Source organism: Hippocampus zosterae, chromosome 15, assembly GCF_025434085.1.
Source record: "Hippocampus zosterae strain Florida chromosome 15, ASM2543408v3, whole genome shotgun sequence".
Taxonomy (NCBI): domain Eukaryota; kingdom Metazoa; phylum Chordata; class Actinopteri; order Syngnathiformes; family Syngnathidae; genus Hippocampus; species Hippocampus zosterae.
The window spans coordinates 7,232,160-7,255,437 of record NC_067465.1 but is presented as its reverse complement, the minus strand read 5'-3'; the positions used below and the strand labels follow the sequence as shown (position 1 = coordinate 7,255,437).

Sequence of the window (23,278 nt, the reverse complement as noted above, 5' to 3'; positions counted from 1 at the left end):
TTTGTGGCAGAGCAGAAATGAATCCGGGTGACTGTGATCCTACTGTGGCGCTTATGGAACTTGTACGTTCACATTATCTTTCATGAACCAAGAAGTAGCCGACTCAACTAAGGCTAGCTACTTCAGGCGACATCATTCAGATTTTTTCTGCTGTTGATTTCGGTGCACCATTTAGGCCCTCAGAGTGTTGATGTACCTTTTAAGTTCACAAACCAGGAAGTATGCTGTTTACTAAATTAAGTGACAAGTCAGATTTTTATTTTATTTTTTGCATCTACTGCAGCGTTGATTTATCTGTAAGTTTATCCATAGAAGCGGAAAGAAGTTGATGGTTGGCTCGGTATCGGCCCTAAAAAACACACATCGGTCTATCGCAAATTGAAATACACCACCGCATGTGCAATATATATGACGACGTACACGTCTGTGCCCTCCCACGCACTAAAAGGCAATTCAAAGTTAACGAAAAAATAAAACATCGGCGGTGAACCCAAAACTAGAGCAAAAGCATAGACGATGAAATGTGAAGTAACTATATAAAAGATCTATCGAGCCTAAAAAATTACGTCAATATGCTAGATTAGAGATAAGATAATGTCAACTATGGGAAAGTAATCTAGAGTCATCCCAGTGTCTTGTCGGTCAGCCAGCAGAAAGATCTCAGGCTATCCATCCAAACAGGAACAAGAACGTCGTATGGACGAGATGGATTGCCGAATGAGACCAATCAATCAGCGGCTCTGTGGACCCGTCCTAAATATAGGAACAGCAGAACGGAGACACTCCTGAAAGTCAAACCAAATCTGGTGTAAACAAAAAGTGGCTGTTCTATGTCAAGTCGGCCGTGTTTCGGCCTTTCTCGTGGCCATGCTGAGAGGTAGTACATGCTAGTAGCATGTCGCTGCTCAATGTCCCGCTTAAAATGGAGGCAAACAGAATTGTGTAGAACAAAACAAAACATAAATATATAAATATTGTAACTAAAATAAAATCAAGTACCCCCTTTCGACCATCGCTGTCGTGGAAGCAGAAAAGTATGTAAAATTAGCACCGCCAGAACCATCGGGTGAGGGTTTTGATACGGCGGCTCTGATAGTCCGTTTTGTTTGGATGTTGAGTGGTGACCTGTCGACACTGAGGTTTTTCTCTCTCTGCCAGAAATCTTAAGTCAGGAGCAAGCAGTGACTAACACTTTAGCTGGTATAGCCGCTAATGGACTTGGAAGGCTTATGCTAAAACCAACCCTAACAACACTCTCTGGAACTAACACGAGTTTCGACGGCTGATCGCCCAGTTTGCGCCGTGAAGGAAAAACATGTGGAAATCATGGCAAAAATGTAGCCATTTGCAACGTGACCCATTGGTTGAATTTCCGGCACATCAGAAGTGAATCAGATCATTGTCCACAATCTGTTGTTGAAACCTTCGAGATGTGAGAAATTCCGATTTTCATGCAATGAGCCAGTTCAATTTTTGGCATACCAGAATATAATCTGATTGGTGAGTGTCCAGTTGTTGAATAAGACAGAGACACGACGAATGTCCAAAATACATTCAGTACATCTCTTGTTTTGGTTCTGTCTAAGTGTGAGGATCCTCAGGAGTGGGTGCTATTGCGCCCGGTGGCCTGCGGGAGGCATAGTTACTGTCACGCCACCAAAGCAGCACCAACAAACTGAGGCTGCCTGCTTTCAGCAGCTGGGTTCCCATAGCAACCCCATTCGGTCCATACCACTCACCTTTCTCTATCTTCTCGCCGGACCACTTCGATTGCATCCTGCCGTTCGCAAGCCGGAACTAAGCAGGACCGATCATTTAAAATCACCAACTAAGTCAGATATGAACTATACGGTGCGAATCAACCGTTCATTTATGTTTGACTTATTTTCGTGTATCATGAATGCACAATATATTTTCCCCAATTCAGGTCTATTTTCGACCCATTTTAAAGTTTAAAACTACAAAAATAACAAAAAAATTGTTTTAAACTAGTGTTCTTTTGCCGCGTGGAAGAGGGACGCAGGTGGGTGCGTACGTTGCAGCGGCCCCGTGCCGACAGACTGGGACAGCCGACGTCTCACTCGCGATAAATCCAACACGCGAGGGGTTATGCAAGTTGAGAGCTGAAGCGAGGGGGATAATTGATAAGGATGTTGCCTGTCATGGAGCAGTTAACAAGGGTCCCGTGAGACAGGCCGGCCCCACGGTAACACCCGCTATCACAAGTAGCTGTGTTGATGAAAATATACATCATATAAATAGAGGATTAGCTCATAAATGCTTACAAAATATTTCATTTCATAAGAATGATGATACAAATGATTAAAAGTAGCTTCCTGTTAATCCCATCTGATCATGTGGACACGGCAAAGAGGTGATTTGATGTGCGAGTGATTAACGGGATAACGTCAGTGGAATAATGAAGTGACACCGCAACAATTTAACTGGATGGAGCGCAGCTTAACTGAATGTGGAATCCAACAATTACCGTGCACACTGCACGGTTGGTTGACTCGACTGCCCACACTTTGTTAATGTCGTTCCACACAAGTCGTGTAGGTGTCACGAGTGTGCGTTTCCAACGGCCGACTGTCAAAACTCAACTAGAAGATCACACATTTCAGCTGCCTGTGCACTCGGATCGCTAATGCTAACAACAAAGCTAGCTCAATCTAAACTCATACCTTTGGGTATGAGTTTAGATTGTACAATCACCATGTGACCAACCGGGAGACTTCTCCGAAATCCAACTTGACGAGCGTTAATACATAACTGAAACTTAAGTGTTCACATTGGTTAGTAGCCCCCACCATCCGGCGCACTCGGCTCAAGCTGTCTATGCAAACAACCCCAGAGACTGAGAAGATATAAAAGCTTTCCATAAATAGCCCGTTGTGACCTGCTCGGACCACATTCTGCAGGAGGTTAAAGTTGAGTTGACTCAAGAAGTCTGAACGGAAAGTGCGACCTTTTTTACACTGCTTATTTTATTATTTATTTTTGCGCTCGGCCAGGTGTGGCCGGCTGGACGATGCTAACAGCAAGCACAATAACATCTCAATGGGTGGTAGGCAGTATGGTGATATGCTTAATTTCTCGGAATCAGTGTTTATCATTCTTCTTTTGACAAATAAATCGCCATATACATGACCAAAGTAGACTATTTGGCAAGTGTGTATACCTACGTGAAAATCTATTTATTGGTGTGGTTAATATCAGAGAAAACACAATTTGCACAATTTGGAACATGCTGTAATGTTCCATTTGCGCTAGGTTATAAGTTTTGGAGCAAATGATATCTTTTAAAAGCAGTAAATTGTGATTTGTGTGGCGTTGAAAACCCCGTCGGAATTTAAGCAAATTCGATTGTTCAACCTGTCACCCTATGTCAATGGAATAGATAGATGAAAAAAGATATATTTGTTAGTAGGGCTGCAACTAGTGATTATTTTAATAATTTAATCATCTGTTTATTTTTATTTTTTAATCGATGAATCAACTCCCACCCAACAAAAGACTAATTAATTCTCCTGGTGAAAATGTGTTTTATAGGTCTAACCATGACCCATCAAAAGTCATGCCCCCCCCCCAAATTAAAATAAATAAATAAATAAATAATATCTGCCCCGGACACCAGTGTCAAAGGGCATGTCTATCATGACAGACACTTGGGTGGTCTGACATAACAACGACGCTCAAAAGAAGTGTCAAAAACCCAACGTTCGGCTTGAAGCAGCCCATACTGGATGACTTCAAACTCCGACAAGGGAATTTGTCCAAATGAGTCCCATATGAAGTCGGAAGAAGCTTTCGTATGTTGCGGTCAGACTGAATGTGAGCCGAGTGTTTCTGGCAGCGCGTTTCCATATATAGTCAATGCAGTTTGCACAGTGAAGACACACACTTAAAACTACTATAACCCCTGCATATTTGCAGTTCGCCACCTGCGGATCCACATATTCATGGTTATTTTTCTTCCTTTCTTTTTATAATAAATTTAATTCACATTTTGGGTTTTTCTTTTTCATGATTCAACTCCAAACAAGTGCCAAATTCAAATTTTAGATGATGTCTAATCCACATAATTTAAAGCCTGGAAATGCTATCGTTTCAACACATAATCCTGGTCCCTATCCCCAAAACTCCCTTATGATGTAACCTAGTAAGATAGAACGAGCCATCAAAACGAGTTTTAAATTACGTTTATAAAAACAGTGATCATTATTTTTGCTGTATATTATTATTTGGGCTGGGAAAAAAAAGATTTGTCTAACTAGGCTAAGTCGACCACAAAAATTGGCCGACAATAGTACCTGCCTCATAACAGAGGGCAGTGCGATTAAAACAGAATAATCGAAAGGATAATCAATTCAAAAAATATATTTTCATGGCAGTTATTAATTAATAATGAATTACAATCATTTATGTGAAGACACACAAATGATTTCTCACAAAAATGAGGAAAACTGTAAATTCCAATACTATATGCAACACTATTTCTATAAATTGATCCCGTTGTTTGTATTTTAAAAGAATCAATCATGTGTTCCTTAGGGGCTACATTGGTGACCCCTGTTCTGGCATTTTCTCGCCATTCTTTGATGATCATCTCAAAATGGGGAGGGCATTTTGGGGGGGGGGGCGGCGGGGGATTTGCAAATGAGCGTATGTTCCAACAGGATGATACTCCTTCACGTGCGATGTGTTTACTATCATAAAATGAGGAGTTGAGCAGGTATGGTTGAGGGCATACGCACACCATCAAACATCAAACTCACACAGAAGCGTTTTGTGTCTCACCTTCTGCTACTGACCTTCCCTTTGTTTACAGCGCATTGCCGGGATACTCCCTTTGATTCGGCTGCGCACACGTGACCCGCTGCCAGTTTCTGCTCTGCAGTACTGCTGCTGCTGCTAAAAATAGCCTCCGCTTGCCCTGGCTCCACTGCTAGTTTACATAAGCTCTAAAGGGGAGGAGGGAAGGAGGTGTGTGTGTGTGTGGGGGGGGGGGGGGGGCAGCAGAAGTGGGGGTTGGGGGTGGAACGGGGGGCCTGTGTGGGGGTGGGGTGGGGTATGGACTACCATTCCACAATCTCTCCGAGCAGCGCCACTGCTGCTGTCCTCCAGCGGTCTGTGCTGTAACTCCCGGTCAAAATCACCGTGTGTGTTTGTGTGTGTGAGTGTGAGTGTGTGGTCGGCACACACACCGCCAAAACGCGCCATTCACCACATGCCTCACTCCCTCCTCTCTGTCCTTTAAAATGGAAGCACATTTAACCCAAAAATAAAGTTCTATTTATAGCTTGGCTCCCTTTGGCTTTAACATAAATGTTTTTCAACCCCACGACAGCTCGTGTTCACGATGAGGTGGAGGAAACCGGCAAGGAATGGAAAAAAGGTCACGTCGATGTCACAGGAAAAGTGACAAAGTCAATATCCTCACGTATTTTTTGTTTGATGTATTTTTTGAATAATTTGATGTTTTTATCCATTATTCGAACCGCTTACGCTCACGAAGGTTGCGTTTATATTATTTTTCAAATATTTTTACATGGATTTTTCATTTTACAGACTAGTAGTTTGGTCGAATATTTTAATATACTATCCATATGAGTTATGCATTATTTTCATATTTTTCTAGTATTTATGTATTTTTAATTGCATTGTTTTGTTTTTTCCTAATATTTTTCAAAATGTATTTTCAAATGAGGAGCTTCTGTCTTTGCATTTTCTTTCGACGTTTGAAGTATTTCTTTTCTAATATCTGTGTGTGTGTGTGTGAGCGCGCGCGCGTATTTTAGTATGTTATTAATACTTATCTATATCTTTTGTAGAAATTCCATATTTTTTGTAAATGTAATTTTTGGGAGTTTTGCATTTTTGTCAGGTACTTTGCATTACAATTTTGTAATGTTTTTGTATTGTACCTTTGCAGTATCTTTTTTTTGTCATGACATTGTTCGCATTCTTGGTGTATTTCAGTTTTGCATTTCTTTTGTAATATTTGTGTATTTTTATGCAACACACCCTAAAAAAATCCCAATATTTTTGTTCATTAGGTTTAGTTAAAATACAACAAATCCTCGAACCAATCTTTGCGGATGAGCATACCCAAATTTTGTAGCAGTGGTTATTTTTATGATACTATGACAGTAATTTAAAATATGACTTTAGCATTTATGATATGAGGCTAACGATTTTCTTCCGATGGTTTTGTATTACTTTTCCAATATCAATTATGTGTAAGACCGTTGTCTAATATTGTATGTTTCTTCAAATATTTTCAAATTTCTGTTGTCATTTTGGAGGGGAGGTTTGTCCAATATTTGAGGGTTTTTTTTCTTAACAGCTTGTGCACAAAGATAAGGGTACAACTAGATGACGACTAAAACAATGCAATGAATGCCAAGTCACATAACTAAAACTAGCATGGGATGACGAACAAGTAACGTAAACGTGACCAAGCAAATCGAGATGGACACATTGTCATGACGACCTGTGAGATACACACAGCGGCTAATCTTGTGACATGTTGCGTGGCCCGAGGCTTTCGATGCTTCAAAGCAAGACACACCCATAAAGTACGGCGAGAGACATGATACACGTGGAACTGTTTCAGTGTTTGCACAATTTGGAATTTGAACTTGTTCTTTTTTTCTTTTTGCATTTTCTTAAGACTTTCTGTGCGTGGTCTTTCACAAGCGTAATGTGATTACAATAATGAAAATGACAACATTAAAACTACATTAAAAGGGAAATTGTCTATGCAAAAATAAGTTTTTTTCAAACAGAAACTTATATTATGAGATTCTTTGTAGGATGAATAAAGTATGTAATACGGATGTGCATTAGAAACTGACATTTCTTGGGAAATCTTGCGGGATTTCCACAGGATGGGAGTCACCTTTACCTTTAATCCTGCGATCATTTTTGTTCTTTTCATTCAACATGTTGAATAACTTCCCAAAGGTTTTTTGTGTGCATTTTGTCAAGTATTTGTGTGTTTCGTCTAATATATTCCCATGTAGTATTTGTGGATTATTTTATTTACATTTTTCATTGTTGGCAAAATACTAATTATTTCCCAATGCTTTTGTAGTTTCTCAACTCATTTTCATATTTTTGATTTTTTTCCTAATACTTTAATATTCAGACAATAACATTTGTGTAAACGTCGCTAATATTTGTCTACTTTTCATTGAATATGCATGTATTTTTTCTCACCCAGTGGTTCTTAATCTTGTTAGCGGTACCGAACCCAACCAGTTCATATGCACTTCACCGAACCCTTCATTAATAAAAAAAAAGACTTTTTACAAATTCAATACATAAAAAGCATTTGTTAAAAACGTAAAAAGCATTTGTTAAAAACTGAAAAGTAAATAAAAATTTGAGAAGTTTTTTTTTTTTTTTTGGTACGACGTACTATCACTATGACGACTCAGCGAACTAAATTTCCTGCAGCACTGATTGGACAAGCAATGTAATGTGATCTGCAGCCAGCGATGGCCAAGCACGAGTGTCAAAACTAATTGACATATTGAGTAGGGTATGTCTTAACCTCCACGGCAGAGGCTCCATCGAACCCCTGAGACTGGTTCACCCAACCCCGAGTGTTCGATCCAACCCAGGTTAAGAACCACTGCTCTAACCCTTGCGATTTGACTAACCCTAAACAATCCCATTAGCCATTCCCTCTAAAATAGCAGTCATTTAGCTCCCTATGATCTTGATGGGAAATGTTCACAGGGTTTCCTTGCAAATCAGGCTAGAATATTCTGAAGAGATTCCACCAAGCGGCATTATGCAATGTCCTGCAAACACGATGGGAGAGACGAGTCGGCCAGAGAGCGCAAATGAGCGGAGGGGAGTGGGAGTCCCGCGGGGAGATGCAACAACCTTAAGGACAGTGGTTTGTGAAGATGGGAGTATCACTGAGCTTCCAGCAGATCACGTTGTGGAGTTGGTATTAACACACGTACACACACACAAATAATGCGCCTTTGATACAGCGTCAGTCAGCTGACAACAGTGTCATCTGATTCCGGCTACGGACATTTGGAAATCATCTTGATTATTAGAGATCTTTGAAAAACAGTTCAAATTTTAGGATGTGTGTCGACACATTTGCGACTTAACATCTTTCAATCTACTATCTGAGTGAGGAGGGTGTGAGCCAAAGGCAGCACAGAAAAGGCGGGGCCTTTTGCACAATGTGACTCAAAGCAACACATGTCCGGAGCAGGTGCTAAAGTGTAACTAATCAAAAGATTTTGCCGCAATTGACATTTTGTAGTTGCGGATGAGACAGAAATAGATGAGCATGTTTGCCTCGAGGGATACTTTATTTTTAATGTTTATTTATTTATTTGTATCGAGAGTTTAAGAGAAGGAGCCGTGACCAGGCAGTTTGTGATACTGTACTCAACAGTCAAAATTAGTCGACATTTTGGTAACCCCCCCCCCAATAGAATTGTATTTACTTTTTTGCACTGTTTGTTTTTACTCCCCTAATAGTTGTGTATTCATCTTTCTAATACTAGTTATTTTTCATCTAATTTATATTACTTTCCAATCCGCAGCGGACCCTGAATATCTGCGGAAGACAGGGGCCATAATAGCAAAAATCTGCGTTTAATTGCCGCCCACTGAAAAACATTGAAGAGGAGAAAAAAAGACTACAACAACAACAACAACAAAAAACATTTCTTCTAAAAATGTTGAAAGTCATGCCACATGCGTTTTCCACCAAAAAAGAGGGTGAAGGGGCGGGGGCAGGGGGACAACACCCTTCCTATTCATGTATTCCATGAAGGCAGATTGATTATCTTTGTGTTGAATCAAAATAAGACATTTGTTTCATGTTATATACCAAACCAGTAACTGAATCATAGTCAAATCACGTTTGTGCATTTTCTGAACTTCCAATTTGAAATAATGTCCTATTTTTCAAGCACAGGATGGAAAATATTTATCGGCCCGATCATTGACTAGTTGAAACAAATAAACTTTTTTTAAACAATATATTTGCATTAAAAATGTTGCTATTTTTCATTTAATATTTGTTTTTTCTAATAGTTGAATTTTTTTTGCACTTTTCTGAAAATGAACTGAATGATCACATTATTTTGCGGGAATTTCCTTGAAATCATCAATTTTGACATTACAAAACGGCCTCTAAAATCTCAACCTTTGCTAAAACATATATGTTGTAAAAAGCATTAAACTAAAGCAACTTAAGCTGTCGGGGTTGGGGGGGGGGCAGCATATATAAATACATCGCTCTCTCGGGCTCTTCTGTGAAGAGAAGAGGCTCCTTATTGAGACTGTTTGCAAAGCTCTGTTTCGCTGGACCCTCCAGGGGCCGGCCTGGCTGACAATGGCGGCCATTCTTAGCATTTTACTGCCCCAGATGACTGCGTCAGTGCCCCCGCCCCCTTCTACACACCCGGGGCTGGTGGCGGGGTCCCGTGACCGGCACGAAGAGAACCAGCCGCAGCCTGGCCCAAGACAACCAGAACACGGCCTGACTTCCTGTGACGCTGCCGCAGACACGTTTGTCTGTCCTGGACTCGCCATACCGAACCATTATAAAAAAACAAACTTTAAAAGCATGTTTCAGAATGTTAACTTCCAAACATCGATCTGCGGATTTTGTACTAAGCCACACAATTAGTTTTTCTTCGTTTTTTCTGAAGCGGAGCATATACGCGATCCCTTCCTGGAACAACTTAAACTCTTATCTCAAGGCACCATTGAATGTGCGCCGTGAATTTCAAAGCTATCATGATATCAATAATAGAGTCCGATGGTCCTGGACCTGAAAAGTAGTTGACAGGTGCCAGAAGTTTTTCGCACATGTGAAGCACTTGTCAGAAACAGCATTTATACAACTAACAACTAATTGATATCCGCGCTCACGCGCTCTCCTCCCATTTCCTGATTGTCAACCAACCAGCATCCGTGAAATTTAGAAAATTGTGACAGCAAAGTTTTCGGCCTGACACCAGCATATAGTTTCCCCACTGCGAATCTCTCTTAACTTTTCTATTCTTGATTTTCTTTTTTCACCCGCCACAGAGAGAGATAGGGAAGTTAGCTATCAAGCTATAATCTGATACAGAGCATCTCTATAAAGGATATTTTATCCTATTGTCAAATGTAATCTGTTCTGTACATGGTCCTTGGCAAATAAACGACGAAAATAAACAAATACAAAAGTATGACTGCATCAAAGCAGTCTGGCACGACACTGTTGGTATTATTTCATTGTTAATATTCCTTGTGATCACTTTCTGTGCCTTTGACTCATCCAAAGCTCCCTGCAATGGAACCAGTTCGGCAGCATCCGAAAATAACTGGCGATCAATCAACTGGCAGACACATATCTGTGCTGTTAAAACATATAAATGTGCAACGCACAGGGCCCATCGATTGATTCCACAAGCGTCAATAGGAACCGCCTCTTTGGCTCTGGCTTATTTCCTGTCCAGAGTGCTGGTTCTGGTTCCAGCTTGAGGCCTTCTGGAAAAAATGTGCATACGGATGTTTTAAGATTTTGTTTGTGTGTGTGTGTGTGTGGGGGGGGGGGGGGGGGGGTGTTCTAAAATTTCTGACCAAATTTTAGCTCGTCCGGACATAGAATTCGTAAAATGTGTAAGAAACAGGAAAAACGGAGTCAGCACGATATTAATCCCCGCATGACGTGATTAATGAGCGATTGTCTACATAACGTGATTTTTGAACACTTCCTAATGTTTATTTCATGAAAATGATTTTTGGGGAAGAATTTTGACCGACTGAACCATTACTACCTCGTAACTCAGAATTTACCCGAGTGAGTTCGAATTCATTTAACGATGGCAGTCACATATCTCCCCTTGAAAATGCTGATTATCGTAAAAAGAAAGAATATTCCATCGCCTTTTGAATTCCAAGGGAAATGCGGTTTTGTAATTTCTCTTGGAATAGGGAGCTTACAAGTTTTTTTTTCGAGGAAGATTACTTTGGTTGAGGCCTGTGAGCACATAGAATGCCTGAAAGCACAGAAAGAGGAACCATGTGCTTTAAAGGCGGAGCTTGGTGAGGCCATGTGAACGCCACCTCACCGACCCCTCCTCTCATTCCTGCTCTCAGGTCAGGACTTGACCAACAGTCAAATTTATGTTCAAAGAATCCGGTGTGTTTGAGAAGAAGGATGATCACAATAATAAGAATAAAGATAAAGAAAAAGAACAAAAGCCTCCTGAGACCTAGGCTGGATTTACATGACATGCTTTAAGTGACACAATTCAGAGTTTCCGCACAATTTGAATGTGGGTCGCAGCAGCGTCAAGAGAAAAAAAAATGCTACAATATACAATTTAAATCACAGGAACCCTTAAATTGATCAGCGGACATCAACCTTCATTCAAATCAATGATGGGGAAAGAACTAGTCCAGGACCAATAACACAATGAAATGTTTAACATTGTTCTTGTACACCTGATGGTGACACTGGTGTAGTTGCTCACATTCATTTGTGACATGGGAGCATGCACTTTAAATGCCAACACGATGAGACTGGAAAACACATGTTGAAAAACAGGCATTAAATCCAAATTGGACACTACGACCTGCATCATAAAACCACTAAAAGTAAGTCACTGATTAAGTGTGCCTTTGACCAAACCCTACCAGATAAAAGCAGCCAACCTTTGGGATAGGGAGGGGACACAATTGGCATGCGCATGTCCTCATGCTCACCGACAAGTCAATCCAGACGACAAGGAGAAGGCTTCTTTTGACAGTCACGCGAGGGCACTACAACAACCACCCAAACATCAGCAGCGGCCTTGCCACACACCATACTTATTATCAGCATTTCCAAACAGAGTCAGGGATTGTACAACTGTTTGAAGGGGAAAAAAACAGTCTGTGCAGGTGCTGGGCCCTTCAAAAAAATTAAGAAAAAAAAATACATTGTGACCCACATACGATACGCTTTTGTCCCACTGGGATTGAGCAATTCAAAGTAGATAATTGTTCAATGGATTTTATTACACACTGTAAAAGTCATTGCCCGCGACAAAGTCAAAGATACTTTGACTGCTCGCATTGCACGTCCGGCCTCCTGCTCCAATTAAGGTACCGCTAGTGTGCATTTATAACCAACTGTCAAAAATACTATTACAAGCAAGCCTCAAAAACACTTCGAACTAACTCGAGAACGAACTTACGAGGACACTGTTCCACTCCAGGCCATTTACAGAGTGCCTACTGCCATACACAGCAAGACTTTTCCTCACCTGCTGAAACTTGTGGGTCACTGCCCACTTGGCCCCCAATGCAAGTGGACTGTCATTGCTACATATGAAAATTGCTTCCTGGAACTACACAGACACTGAACGGCAAGAACCGCCCATGACCAAATTATTTCACAGTCTTGATATTGTAAGGCATACGACATTGCAATGTATTGGGTTTTGCCGGTGTATCTTATGAGGTATCTGATGAGGGGTATTTACAGTAAATGGGGGATGGGTGTCTTTATATTATGTAGGCCAGTTCAGACTTTTGCAAATATCACACACACAGATGCATACACAAACACACACACGTAATTTTCCAGAGGACAAACGCTCGACCGCCGCTTGTCTTGCTTGCCCCACCAAGAACAAACACAAATCTTGTCATATTCATATGTGACGCAGCAACGGCGCACAACGCGGGGCTTTTTCGCCACACAAAGACAACAGATGATGTTCACAGGGCTTTCAAAAAATAGATATTGCAAACTGTGGAACCTAGAAAGAAGTATCAAACTCACTATTGTGCGCAGTCGATCAGTTGGTACTCGTTGGACCTCTCGAAGCACGCCTTTACCCCTTCGTCGTCCCACAGCTTCTTCGCGTGGTCAAAGAACTCCTGAGGATGGGGGGAAAAAAACGCAGTGAGTGAGGCATGATGGGAAATAGACGGTGTTTTCTGTGGCAACATCATTACAGAGGAGTTTAAGATATCCTTTATTTGTCCCACACTGGGGAAATTTACAGCGTCCAGCAGCAAGAATGTGGGTAGAAAGAAGAAAAAACAAACAAACACCGTTCAATTAAGTGCAATATAATTACAAAATGGACAAATCGCAGTGCTATTTACAATTGTTTTTCACATCACACACATCCCATTATTTAATTGTTATTATTATTATTGTTGTTATTTTTATTCAGCAGCCTGACAGCAGTCGGTAGGAACGAGTGTCGGTATCTCTCATTCTTACAGCGCGGGTGTAACAGTCTCTGGCTGAAGGAGCTACCTAGTGCTGTCAGGGCGGGCTGGAGAGGGTGGGAGGGACTGTCCATCATAGCTTTTAGCTTAGTTAGCATCCTTCTGTTGCCCACCTCCTCCAGAGTGTCAAGGGAGCAGCCCAGGACAGAACTGGCCTTCCTGACCAGTCGCTCCAGTCTCTTTCTGTCCCGGGCTGAGATGCTGCCTGACCATCAGACAATGCCATAATGGATGGCCGAGGTCAAGTGATAAGAGGGTTGAAAGCAAAATTAAAAGGACAATTGTGGAAAAATCTGCTGAAACATAAACACGGACACAGACAACATTGTGGAACCAACACATAAGAATCGCCTTTTCCACAAATGGAACCACAAGACCCAGATTACAGAGGAGGAAGATTTGGTACAACAAATAAGTAGCAGCGAAAACTTGGCACATAGACACGGATGCACACAACATTGTAGAGTGGCCACACGTCAGCGTGTACGTGAGCCCAGATCACAGCGACGACGCCATTGCTACATAATAAAAGAACATCTACTTTGACGGAGGCAGACTCGTTGGAATAAATAAGTCGCCAGGGAACATACACTGTGAAACGAGTTGTCCTTTGAGAAACAAGTTTGAATTGGTTCCAAGTTATCTTTCCCCACTGAAATGAATGGAAATGCCATTAATCTGTTCCAGCCAATGGAACAAAAAAAAAGTTTGCAATGTGATTTCATGTATTAGTTTAACACATTTTAATCATGTGCAACTGAAAGTACTTTTTCTTTCAGTGTGGTATACGCAGTGTCTGAATCACCGACCCTACGCGAGATGTCATTTTATCGGGAATACAGTGTAAAAAGCGTCCCCGTGCTTAAAAGCAAAAATGGCCTCAAACATAGAGAGAGCCTTATTGTTGTAGTGACGATGCAGTAAATAACGTAGTCTTTCAGTCAGCATCCTGCTGCAGGACAACAGGGAGCATTATGAGAGGCGCTCCCGCTTATCAATGACTTTGAGACATTTCCCAGGACTCTCTGCTGTGTATGTGCCTTTGCACAAGACGATTGGGCGAGTGCATCTCTCCTCGTCCTCCTCCGTACAGCTCTGGGCTCCTCCCCATCGCCCAGAACCACCACATGACCGTGTGCGCTTTCTCACTGGCTCTGCGCTCGCACTGTGCAAAGAGGCTCAAAGTAGCTCCTGACCGGAGACTGATAAATGATCACATGCTCTGGGAGACATCCTCTCGGCAGATCCGGTGATTGAGTTCAGCAAGGAAGACAACCAATAACTGTTCACAACACACGTTTCAGAGAGAAGTCCTTTGCTAAGGCACTGAACATAAAGTGAAAAGCCTGGTTCTAAAATGTCATCAGAGGTGGCTACTGTTTTAACTCCAGTCCTGTAGGTGGAGGTAATGTGCATTTTCGCAAAGTGGTGGGCCATCTTAAAAAAAAAAAGAAATCTCAGGCACCATCTTCTTCAAATGTGCCCAGAAAATATTGACAGGTCAGTTGTAAATTGTTTTCGGTTACCATCAGACTGAATGAGGGAGGGAGGTCGTATATTTTACTCGCATGCAGATGAGGGATACATGTTAGATTTTTGGAACAATATTCCGGAGTTGTACCCAGTTCAGGGTGTACCACACTGACTGTCCGAAGAGAGCTGGGATAGGCTCCAGCTCACCCGCGACCCTCATAAGGATGAGCGGATAAGAATGATGGATGGATGGATGGAGAATTACTTGTTGCGATCTATTTAGTTTTAGTTGATCAGACACTTCCTACTTGGGTGGGAACCACTAGTGAGGTTGGCTCATCCAGACTCGCTGCCCACACACGTCTTTGTGCTAAAAGAATCTGTTTATCTTATTCCAGCAATCCGCAATGGCTGTGTGAGCGCACAATGTCCTGCTTGGTGAGTTCTGTCTAAAAGAGAGAGGCAAATAAATACCAGTCTACCATTCCACCTCCAATGCATCAAATTATCAGAAATGTAATGGTGAAAGGGTCAGCACGCTGTACTAGTGGTTCTCACGTTCGAGAAGTTTGGGATCAAATCGAGAGCTGCGGCCTTCTTGTGTGGGCATTGCACTCCCCCCGCCCCAATGCTTACTTGGGTTTCCTTTGCTTCTCCCAAATTTTTAAAAACACGTATGAGGGGTTAATTAAAGACTCAACTTGTCCTTGGGTGTGAATGAGAGTCGTGGTTGTTTGTCTCTGCGTCATTCGATATGCCAGCAACCTCTCCAGGGTGTACAAGGCCTGCTGCCCAAAGTCACCAGCTCAACCGTGACTCCAATGAAGATAAGCGGTATAATGAAAATGGATAGATTCAGTGTGAAACTTGAAAGCGGTTCCCATTTTAAATCAGCTAATTATCTTACTGTGGAAATTTGCAGCAGCCATGTGAACACACAGGCATTATTTCAGGAAATAAATAAGAAAACGTAATCACTAGTGCATTAGCTTCGCTTGGTGGGGTTACCTACTCATGAACAGGATGAACTCGCTAGGCTTTTTTGCGATTATACTTTTTTTTTTTTAACCAGCACGGTCACTGCGTTCAACCACACAAAGGCAACAGCTCCATGTTTACTTTCTTTTCAGCTGTTCTGAATAAGATTTACTGATAACATTCTACATGTGCCGCTTCTTGCCAAATCTCCCAACGAAGGAGGGGCTCAAAGTCCAAGGACAGGCGGCCCTATATGGATCACGGACGCTGGGTACAAGGTACAAGAATAAGGGCGCTGACGGTAGAAGGTGTTTTTTTTTTTGCTGTAAGTTGGAGGCTCCTTGGGCTCTTTTCCACAGAGGCGTGTGACACTGGGCCTTTGAATAAATGCAGTGTGTTCTGAGGTGCCCTACAGAGCAACTGATAACTTAGAGAACAGGAGGAAATTTGCTTAAACGCTTTTTTTTAACCCCTTCCAGTGATGATCATTCAGCATCTGATCTTGGCGACTGTGTGCGGGGAAACCGTTCACTTCAATCAAGTCAGGCATGTCAGGCAGGCTTAGCAAAAGAAGGCCGAAATCTATGGTTAAATTAGCTGGCGACAGCTAATTACAAAGTGCCATTTCGTTTGCAGTCTGGAAGAGAAGGGATGAACATCTGCCCTGGAGAGAGTGTCAAAGTCTCCAGTAGTCACAAAAGACACCACAAAAAGTCACTAGATGGCTGCTAGTCACTTTTGTGAAAAGGAGTTGTTAGCGGGGGTCAGAAGTTGCTAAATATAGCAACAAAGTGGCTAATTTTGAAAGTGCTGTGTCAATAAAAATGTACTGGATTGTATAGGTTGGCAACATGGAGTAGCCCTCGCTTTGTCACAATGTTCAAGCTCCGACAATAGGAGCCGTACTCTGCATTTGCATGAAACAGAACTCCTAACGTCGAGTCCAATCAGTGACAAGAAAATCTTAGGTGTGCTGTAATTCTTTATGTATTTTGAAGGCAGAATCTCAAGAGACCCCTTATTAAGACCCCTGGAAAGTCGATTGAATGATGGGAAAAAATGCACACATCTGTGTCCCTTAAACAAACGGGCGGCCTTTCCGTCTTTTAAAGCAATTCTATTGGGTCAAGTTATTAAAAGACAAAAGACGATACTAACAAACTTGTTCATCTAAAGCTGACCAATAAAGTAAAAGCTTGTTGTGAGAAAATCTTATTGCCCTGATTGAATCCCAAATTAGACTTGTTGAAACTGTGATGTTTGGAGCAAAAAAAAAAAAAAAAAAGATTGAGCTTTGTCAATCATCTGCTTAATACGCAACGCTCCTTTTCAAAAGTTGCTGCCATTTGGTTTATTCAAATAAACGTTTCTAAAAATGGCCAGCTTCATCGCTACTTGCAGCCTTATCCATGAATTTTCAAAGAAAAAAAAACTAGGGGAGTACATTCATTGTTCTTAATTTGTTTGTGAAATTTGGAGTTACATGCTTACATTCCTGAAGAGAAATATACATTTGGTGGTGGAATGTGGCGCTTGATTAATTATTATTCTCAGAAAGGCCCAGTTTATGCTTCGCTGTTCAAAAGGGCAAAACTGTGCAAGCGCACTAAAACAAACTGAATTCATCCATCCAACCATCATCTGAATCAAGTCCGCTTTAAGCCCGTTTATGGTTTCTTCACTTTGCTGGCACTGTGATTTTTGTTGAGAAGGCACATCGCTACATAAAGAATGAACAAAAGCAACTCATAATTATGGGTTTGTCATCAAAAGACACCATCGCGCAGAAGTTATGAGTATATGTCTGCATCAAAATTGGATGGGAGGATGTCAGATAATGTTTTCCTGTTTAAATTGCCATAATGTGTATCAAAATTTACCATGTTGTAATTGTGTCACTTGACACGTGCGGTTGAAAAAAATGAGCACAACTAGCGCTATGAGTGACTGCACCTGCTCACAAAGTAGAGCAGTGGGCGTGGCTAGTGTGAAGTTGAAGCTCACCTGCCACACGACACTGTAACTCTACCTGTGGGGCAAACAAACAAGACAAACCCTAACCCCCTTTTTTTTCACTCGCTGTGCAGCCCCTTGCAGGCATTCGCTCAATATTGATGATAAGTTTAACGACCAAAAGGTTTCGATGCTGGCTTTCCCAAAGCCTAACACGCTAAACTTTGAGTCGAGGACGTAGCAAGGCTAGCGTAGAAGTGGCGATGGCAATTGTTTCCATATGCATAGGTGAGCCCATATAGCTAAAAAAAAAATTTAATCAATCCATAAAAAGACATCCGTTATTTGCTGAATGACATAAGACTGTACCATATTTCATTTCATCCACGAGTCATATAAACTTGAACAAACAACACCACAATTTTGTCAACTGATGATCACACACGGACATCAAAGAGGTGAGCCCATTTCAACTCTGTCGCTAACCAACACAGTAGCACTAAAGCATGTAATACAATCTCTCAGATGAATTAATAACTAACAAATATTGGACACACAAATAAATAAATAAATACATTATGTGAACAACTGGAGTGATTAACTGACCGACCAGAAAACAAACTGACCGACTGACTCTCTAGCCACATACTATGCCTCTAATAAAATATTTGATTATTATTTCTAAACTGGTTACGGCGCAACGAAATGGACGGATGGAACGTGTGACCCATTAATGTGGCACTCATTTTTTTCATGCATCCCACGCATATGTAACCTGACCTGCACTGAGTCTGCCGGTCCCAGCTGACGAACACAGACCCATCGCTATGATGGTTTTTGTTCAACTCTGTTTAGCAATAAAAGTTGATAACATAGAATTAGACAGCCCTTAAAAGACAAAGGATAAATATATGTCATGATGATTAACCCTTTCAGGGACAGCGGTTACTACAGTGGACATCTTATCATATTATATCAGGTTACAGGTTATCATTATTGGTGCATGAATCGTCAGGTAAGGTGATCATCACTCGTGTATTCTTAATTGATTGTACATACATTCCGAAAAAACACTTCCCAACATAAATATGCCGTGCTACCAACAAAGCAGCCTTGGCTCACATGCAGCTGGCTATACAGTAGGTACAGCTGCGTGTGAGGTGCGGCTTTGGTCAGATATGTAAAATTGTGAATGATCATTCCTCTTTTGTATTTGATATAAATTGTAATATATTGACAATATTGTTTATCATTCATCATAAAATGCAAACAAATGAACAAACGTATGCCTCCCCCAATCTACAGGAGAGGAAAACAAGGATCCAAATGGCTGTGGTAATTCTACATTTGCACTTCATCGTATTTTTTGGCTTTCCGATAGTATTGAAAGGTTTCATATTACTACATATAGTTGTACACACTGTAATTCACTTTTTGTTTTCAGGTGGACTTTGAGTAATTAAGACATATTCCTCATCTAGAGAGGGAAAAGAAAAACATATTCAGTATTGTGCTTAAGCAGCCAAAGGAAGAAGGCTCAAGTGTGCAGCCGACCTCGTGAAACAAAGGAAATTGCTCGCGGGGGCAAGTTTTATGGTCGGACGAGGCAAAGGTTGAGAGTGTGGCCAACAGCAACATGTTGGTGGCCGCCATAGCATTTTGCTGCTGGTGTTTGGCTTTTGAACTGTCGCAAATGCGGGCGTGAAGGAGAAACATACAACACACTGGTTTGTAATCATTTGAAAGTGTGAGACCATGAAAGTAAACTATTATCCAATTACTGTATTGCAACAGTAAGATCCACCTGTTTTTTGGCTACAGTAAGATCCACCTGTTTATTGGCTAACGGGCTACTTCCTGGTTCATGGAGGCCGATGCTACAAACGGACCTTTCTTTATTCTGGAGGGTGGGTAGACTGTACCAAGGACGCTGCGGGGACTCAATCAACAAAAATACTGTACATTCCCCCGCAATGTCTACCAATCTTTGTGAGTCTATTTTATTCTATTTCATCTGAGATATATTTTCTTTATTGTCTTAAATTTCAATGCCAGTGCTCCATATTATTGAGAATGAAGTTACTTGCTGGCTACAATGGATGTTCTTGAATTATTACGCTCAACTACCATTATATATATATATATATATATATATATATTTTTTTTTAAAAACATTGGATGCTGTCGTACATCCTGATAGTTCCTCAAAAGAAATGTATTATTGTGTGAGGCCTACTCATTCTATAAAATTAATACAGGCCTGTGCTGCCTAGTTTCAAGGATTCATACTGTAGCAACATGCGTTGAGGTAGAACTACGCAATCCATTATGCAAAATTTGGGTAATAAAAACTAAGAGAGAATGCTGTTTACAGAGAGCGGCAAGCTGACCAAGTGTGGCGAATCAACAATCAAAATATAGCAAGCAGATAATAGTTTCTTTCGCCCACAATTCTGCCGCTGACAACAACAACAAGAGAGAAACATTTGAACCCCCAGTCGTCTTTCTCAAGCTCAGCGCTCATCTGCAGCCCTGCTTTGCCACACTGCACATCCGGCATAAAAAAGAGGGGTCCAGGGGTCTTTGACACACATGACCTTGTGTACACACAGGTAAAACTGAAACTTCAACCTGCATGCGGGGGGAAAACGAGGAGCATCGTACCTGTGAGTAGTCAAAGTCAGAGAGTGGTGCTATGCTCTCGATGTATTCGATCCTGAATTGGTCCTCTGGGTTGGCTAGCGGGACAGGGGGTATTAAAGTGCTCATCGCCGACACTATCGTCTGTACAGAGATTGGGAGAGAGAGAGGGGGGCGGGGGGGGGGGGGGGGGGACAGCATAAAAAGAGGAATTAAGTTATTGTGCTAGAGCATTGTTTCATGTGGCAGCTGTAAAGGAGCATAACTGCGCCGCACGAGAAAGCCATTGTCGTCATAGCTATTATACGGACCTTACCTTATAAACATGTTCTATTACGTACTTAATATATAAATCGCAAAGTAGCTTAAACATTAAACCTACGTCTTTCTAGTAATAAATTTTTCAAGCGACTGTTGTTTGCATTGTTTTTTCTAAAGTGCTGGGAAAGTTCGGAAAATGATGGACTAGCTCAGATAGCAATTCTCAGTGCCACTGGTGTTACGTGAGAGAATCACTGAATTAAATGTTCAATAAATACACTATGCAGCTTCTATTGGCATGTACTCATAGGCCACCGGGGGGGGGGGGCATTGTAATCATAACAGACATTCACGTACACAAAAAAAAAAACGACAGACACAACTGCTCACAAAAATGCTATAATAGTGTGACAACGCCTGTAAACATGTTGCCGCACCGTCTGTGTTGATATATCAATTGGACTGTGACAACAATGCAGGTTTTGTTAGCCGGTCTATAGAGTTTTACACTGTGTGTTATACCATTAAGCTCGCGGACGATGCTACATGTCAAAGTTATGTGGTCGTTTTTTTAAAGACGCAACATGTAATTCTGTTTTGCATTTACAATAAAAAGAAAGAGTTCACAATATGCCAAAGTGAACTGAAATGTAACACAAAAAAAGTTGTCTGTGTGATTACTTGCTACCTCCCCCAAAAAATCAAGTTAGTCTTAAGTTGCTTGACTTACGACATTATTTTTCTGAAATCCTTCTCTTCTTTCATCACACGTATAATGTGACAGATGTTTCTCTTCACAAGTATCAAATGCTAGACAGCGGAACCTTGGGTTATGAAGTGACCTAACCCAAATTCGTACAATGTCGGAATATGCACTGCATCAGTGGGACGGTCTTAAATAATTGCAGTAAATATTCACGTTAAAAATACAGACTCTTCTAGGCCACGAATATAAAACTATATAATAAAAAAACAGGAAGCACAGCAGTAACTGAGTATGCCATCTTGAACCACGACCAAGTATTCTTACGCAAATGCACAAACTAGTTCATTGCATGTCTCTAAAAGCCTGAAGATGTTGAATGTAGGCACCTTTGGAAACCGAGGACCAACTGTAATAAATGGGGTGAAATGTGACTGCGAGCCAACTCACCACTATGGCATCCTTGACGTTTTTCCGGATGTCCTGGATTTTCTGTTTCTTTTCCCTGCATGGGAAGACAAGGAGAGTGAGCCGGTTAGGGAGCCAGACGAGGCAGATGGCTTGTCAGGGTGGACAAAAGATGGGAACTGGGAGGAACGATTTCTGGAGGTACTTCCATTTCAATTTGCATGCGTCTTTGTTGATGCCTGTCATCCGTCCTGTGACGGATGTGATGGAAGATCGCTCAGTAAAGCGCCAAAACTATGCAGACATCTGTTTGTGAGTTACAAGGCCACTTCCTGGTTCGTGGAGGCCACCTCAAGACGCCAGGACAGAACCAGTTTGGATTCAAGGCGAGCTCAGCAGCTCTTCTCACAGTGAAAAATGAATCGTGCACTCAGTTATCTACCAGGCGGATCCTTGAAAACAAATTGAATTATCCTTTAAAATGACCACATTAAATCTGGAATTTAAAAAATCCCAGAAGCTACATATCATTGAGGTGGTCTAATCAAATGTGGCTTTGTTAAAACCTACAGCTGTAGAAAAACTATCAGTGAGTCAGTAACGTAGTTTTTGCTCAACTTACAAACCAAGACTAAACCTCACTGTTTAGTTGTACAAAGGCGAGGTTAAAAAAAAATGGATCGCACAACATAGTATTATAATAATGCTCTCGAGAGTGAATCGGACCTCGAACTTTTTAGGAAACCACAATCTCAAACGTAAAAGTCACAAAAGACACGGACAAGATTGGCTGATCTGCTGATCTACGCAGGGGTGTCCAAACTCGGTCTATAAGTGCGGATGCCTTGCCTGTTTTTCACCTCTCCCTGCTGAAACTCTCCTGATTCAAAGGATCAGCAAGCCCACAAAAAGCAAAATAATGATCGTGATGATGAATCAGTAGTGTTGCAGCAGGAGAGATGGGAAACAGGCAGGACATCAACCCTTTTGGACCAAGTTTGGACACCCCTGCCATAATGCATGCTTTTATCAGCATATTGAATAAAATATTGTTTAAATATGACTTAAAATGTGACCATTACAGTATTTGAAATTATCGTTTCTGATGAGAAAGTCCATGTGAAGGCATCAAGTGACCTCCTTTGCATGTGTTTTTTTTCTTTATCAGTACAAGCAAACACATGCCTCGGCAAGATAACTTAAAACAGTTCTTTTACTGGATTTAAAATGTTTTTTATGATGACAGGAGTGCTTGGGGCGCTTCTCCTTTCTGCATGATTTCAGGTTATCCATACAAAACAAATGATGACAACAAAAGCAGATATAGACAAAAGAATCTTATCATGAAAAAAATACAAAATAAATTTCGTATGACCTGGACTGTATTTAACATGGTTGCTTATGACACCAAACGTGCCTGAGAAGGCAATCGTTCCAATTTCCCAGGGCAAATGAACACAAAATCAGAACAAACACATCTGACTTCCGGCTGTACGCAATTGTGCGATTGCTGTTCTGTGATTGCAAACCGACTCCTGGACCGATCAATGGCGCGCGCCAGGCCCTCGCAGCAAAAACAAATTATCGATAGGCAAC

At 41.3% G+C, this 23,278-nt stretch overlaps 1 protein-coding gene across 2 annotated transcripts in view; it reads right to left on the bottom strand.

Annotated features, from left to right (window-relative positions):
• Window positions 1-23,278, bottom strand: part of LOC127616341 (guanine nucleotide-binding protein G(olf) subunit alpha) — a 39,896-nt gene that overhangs the window by 6,248 nt on the left and 10,370 nt on the right. For both annotated transcript variants that reach the window (XM_052087872.1, XM_052087873.1), the window contains exons 3-5: window positions 21,725-21,779; window positions 20,335-20,454; window positions 12,809-12,906 (exon numbers count right to left, since the gene is read on the bottom strand). In XM_052087872.1, coding sequence (XP_051943832.1) covers window positions 12,809-12,906; window positions 20,335-20,454; window positions 21,725-21,779 — 273 coding nt within the window. The remainder of the gene's footprint in view (window positions 1-12,808; window positions 12,907-20,334; window positions 20,455-21,724; window positions 21,780-23,278) is intronic.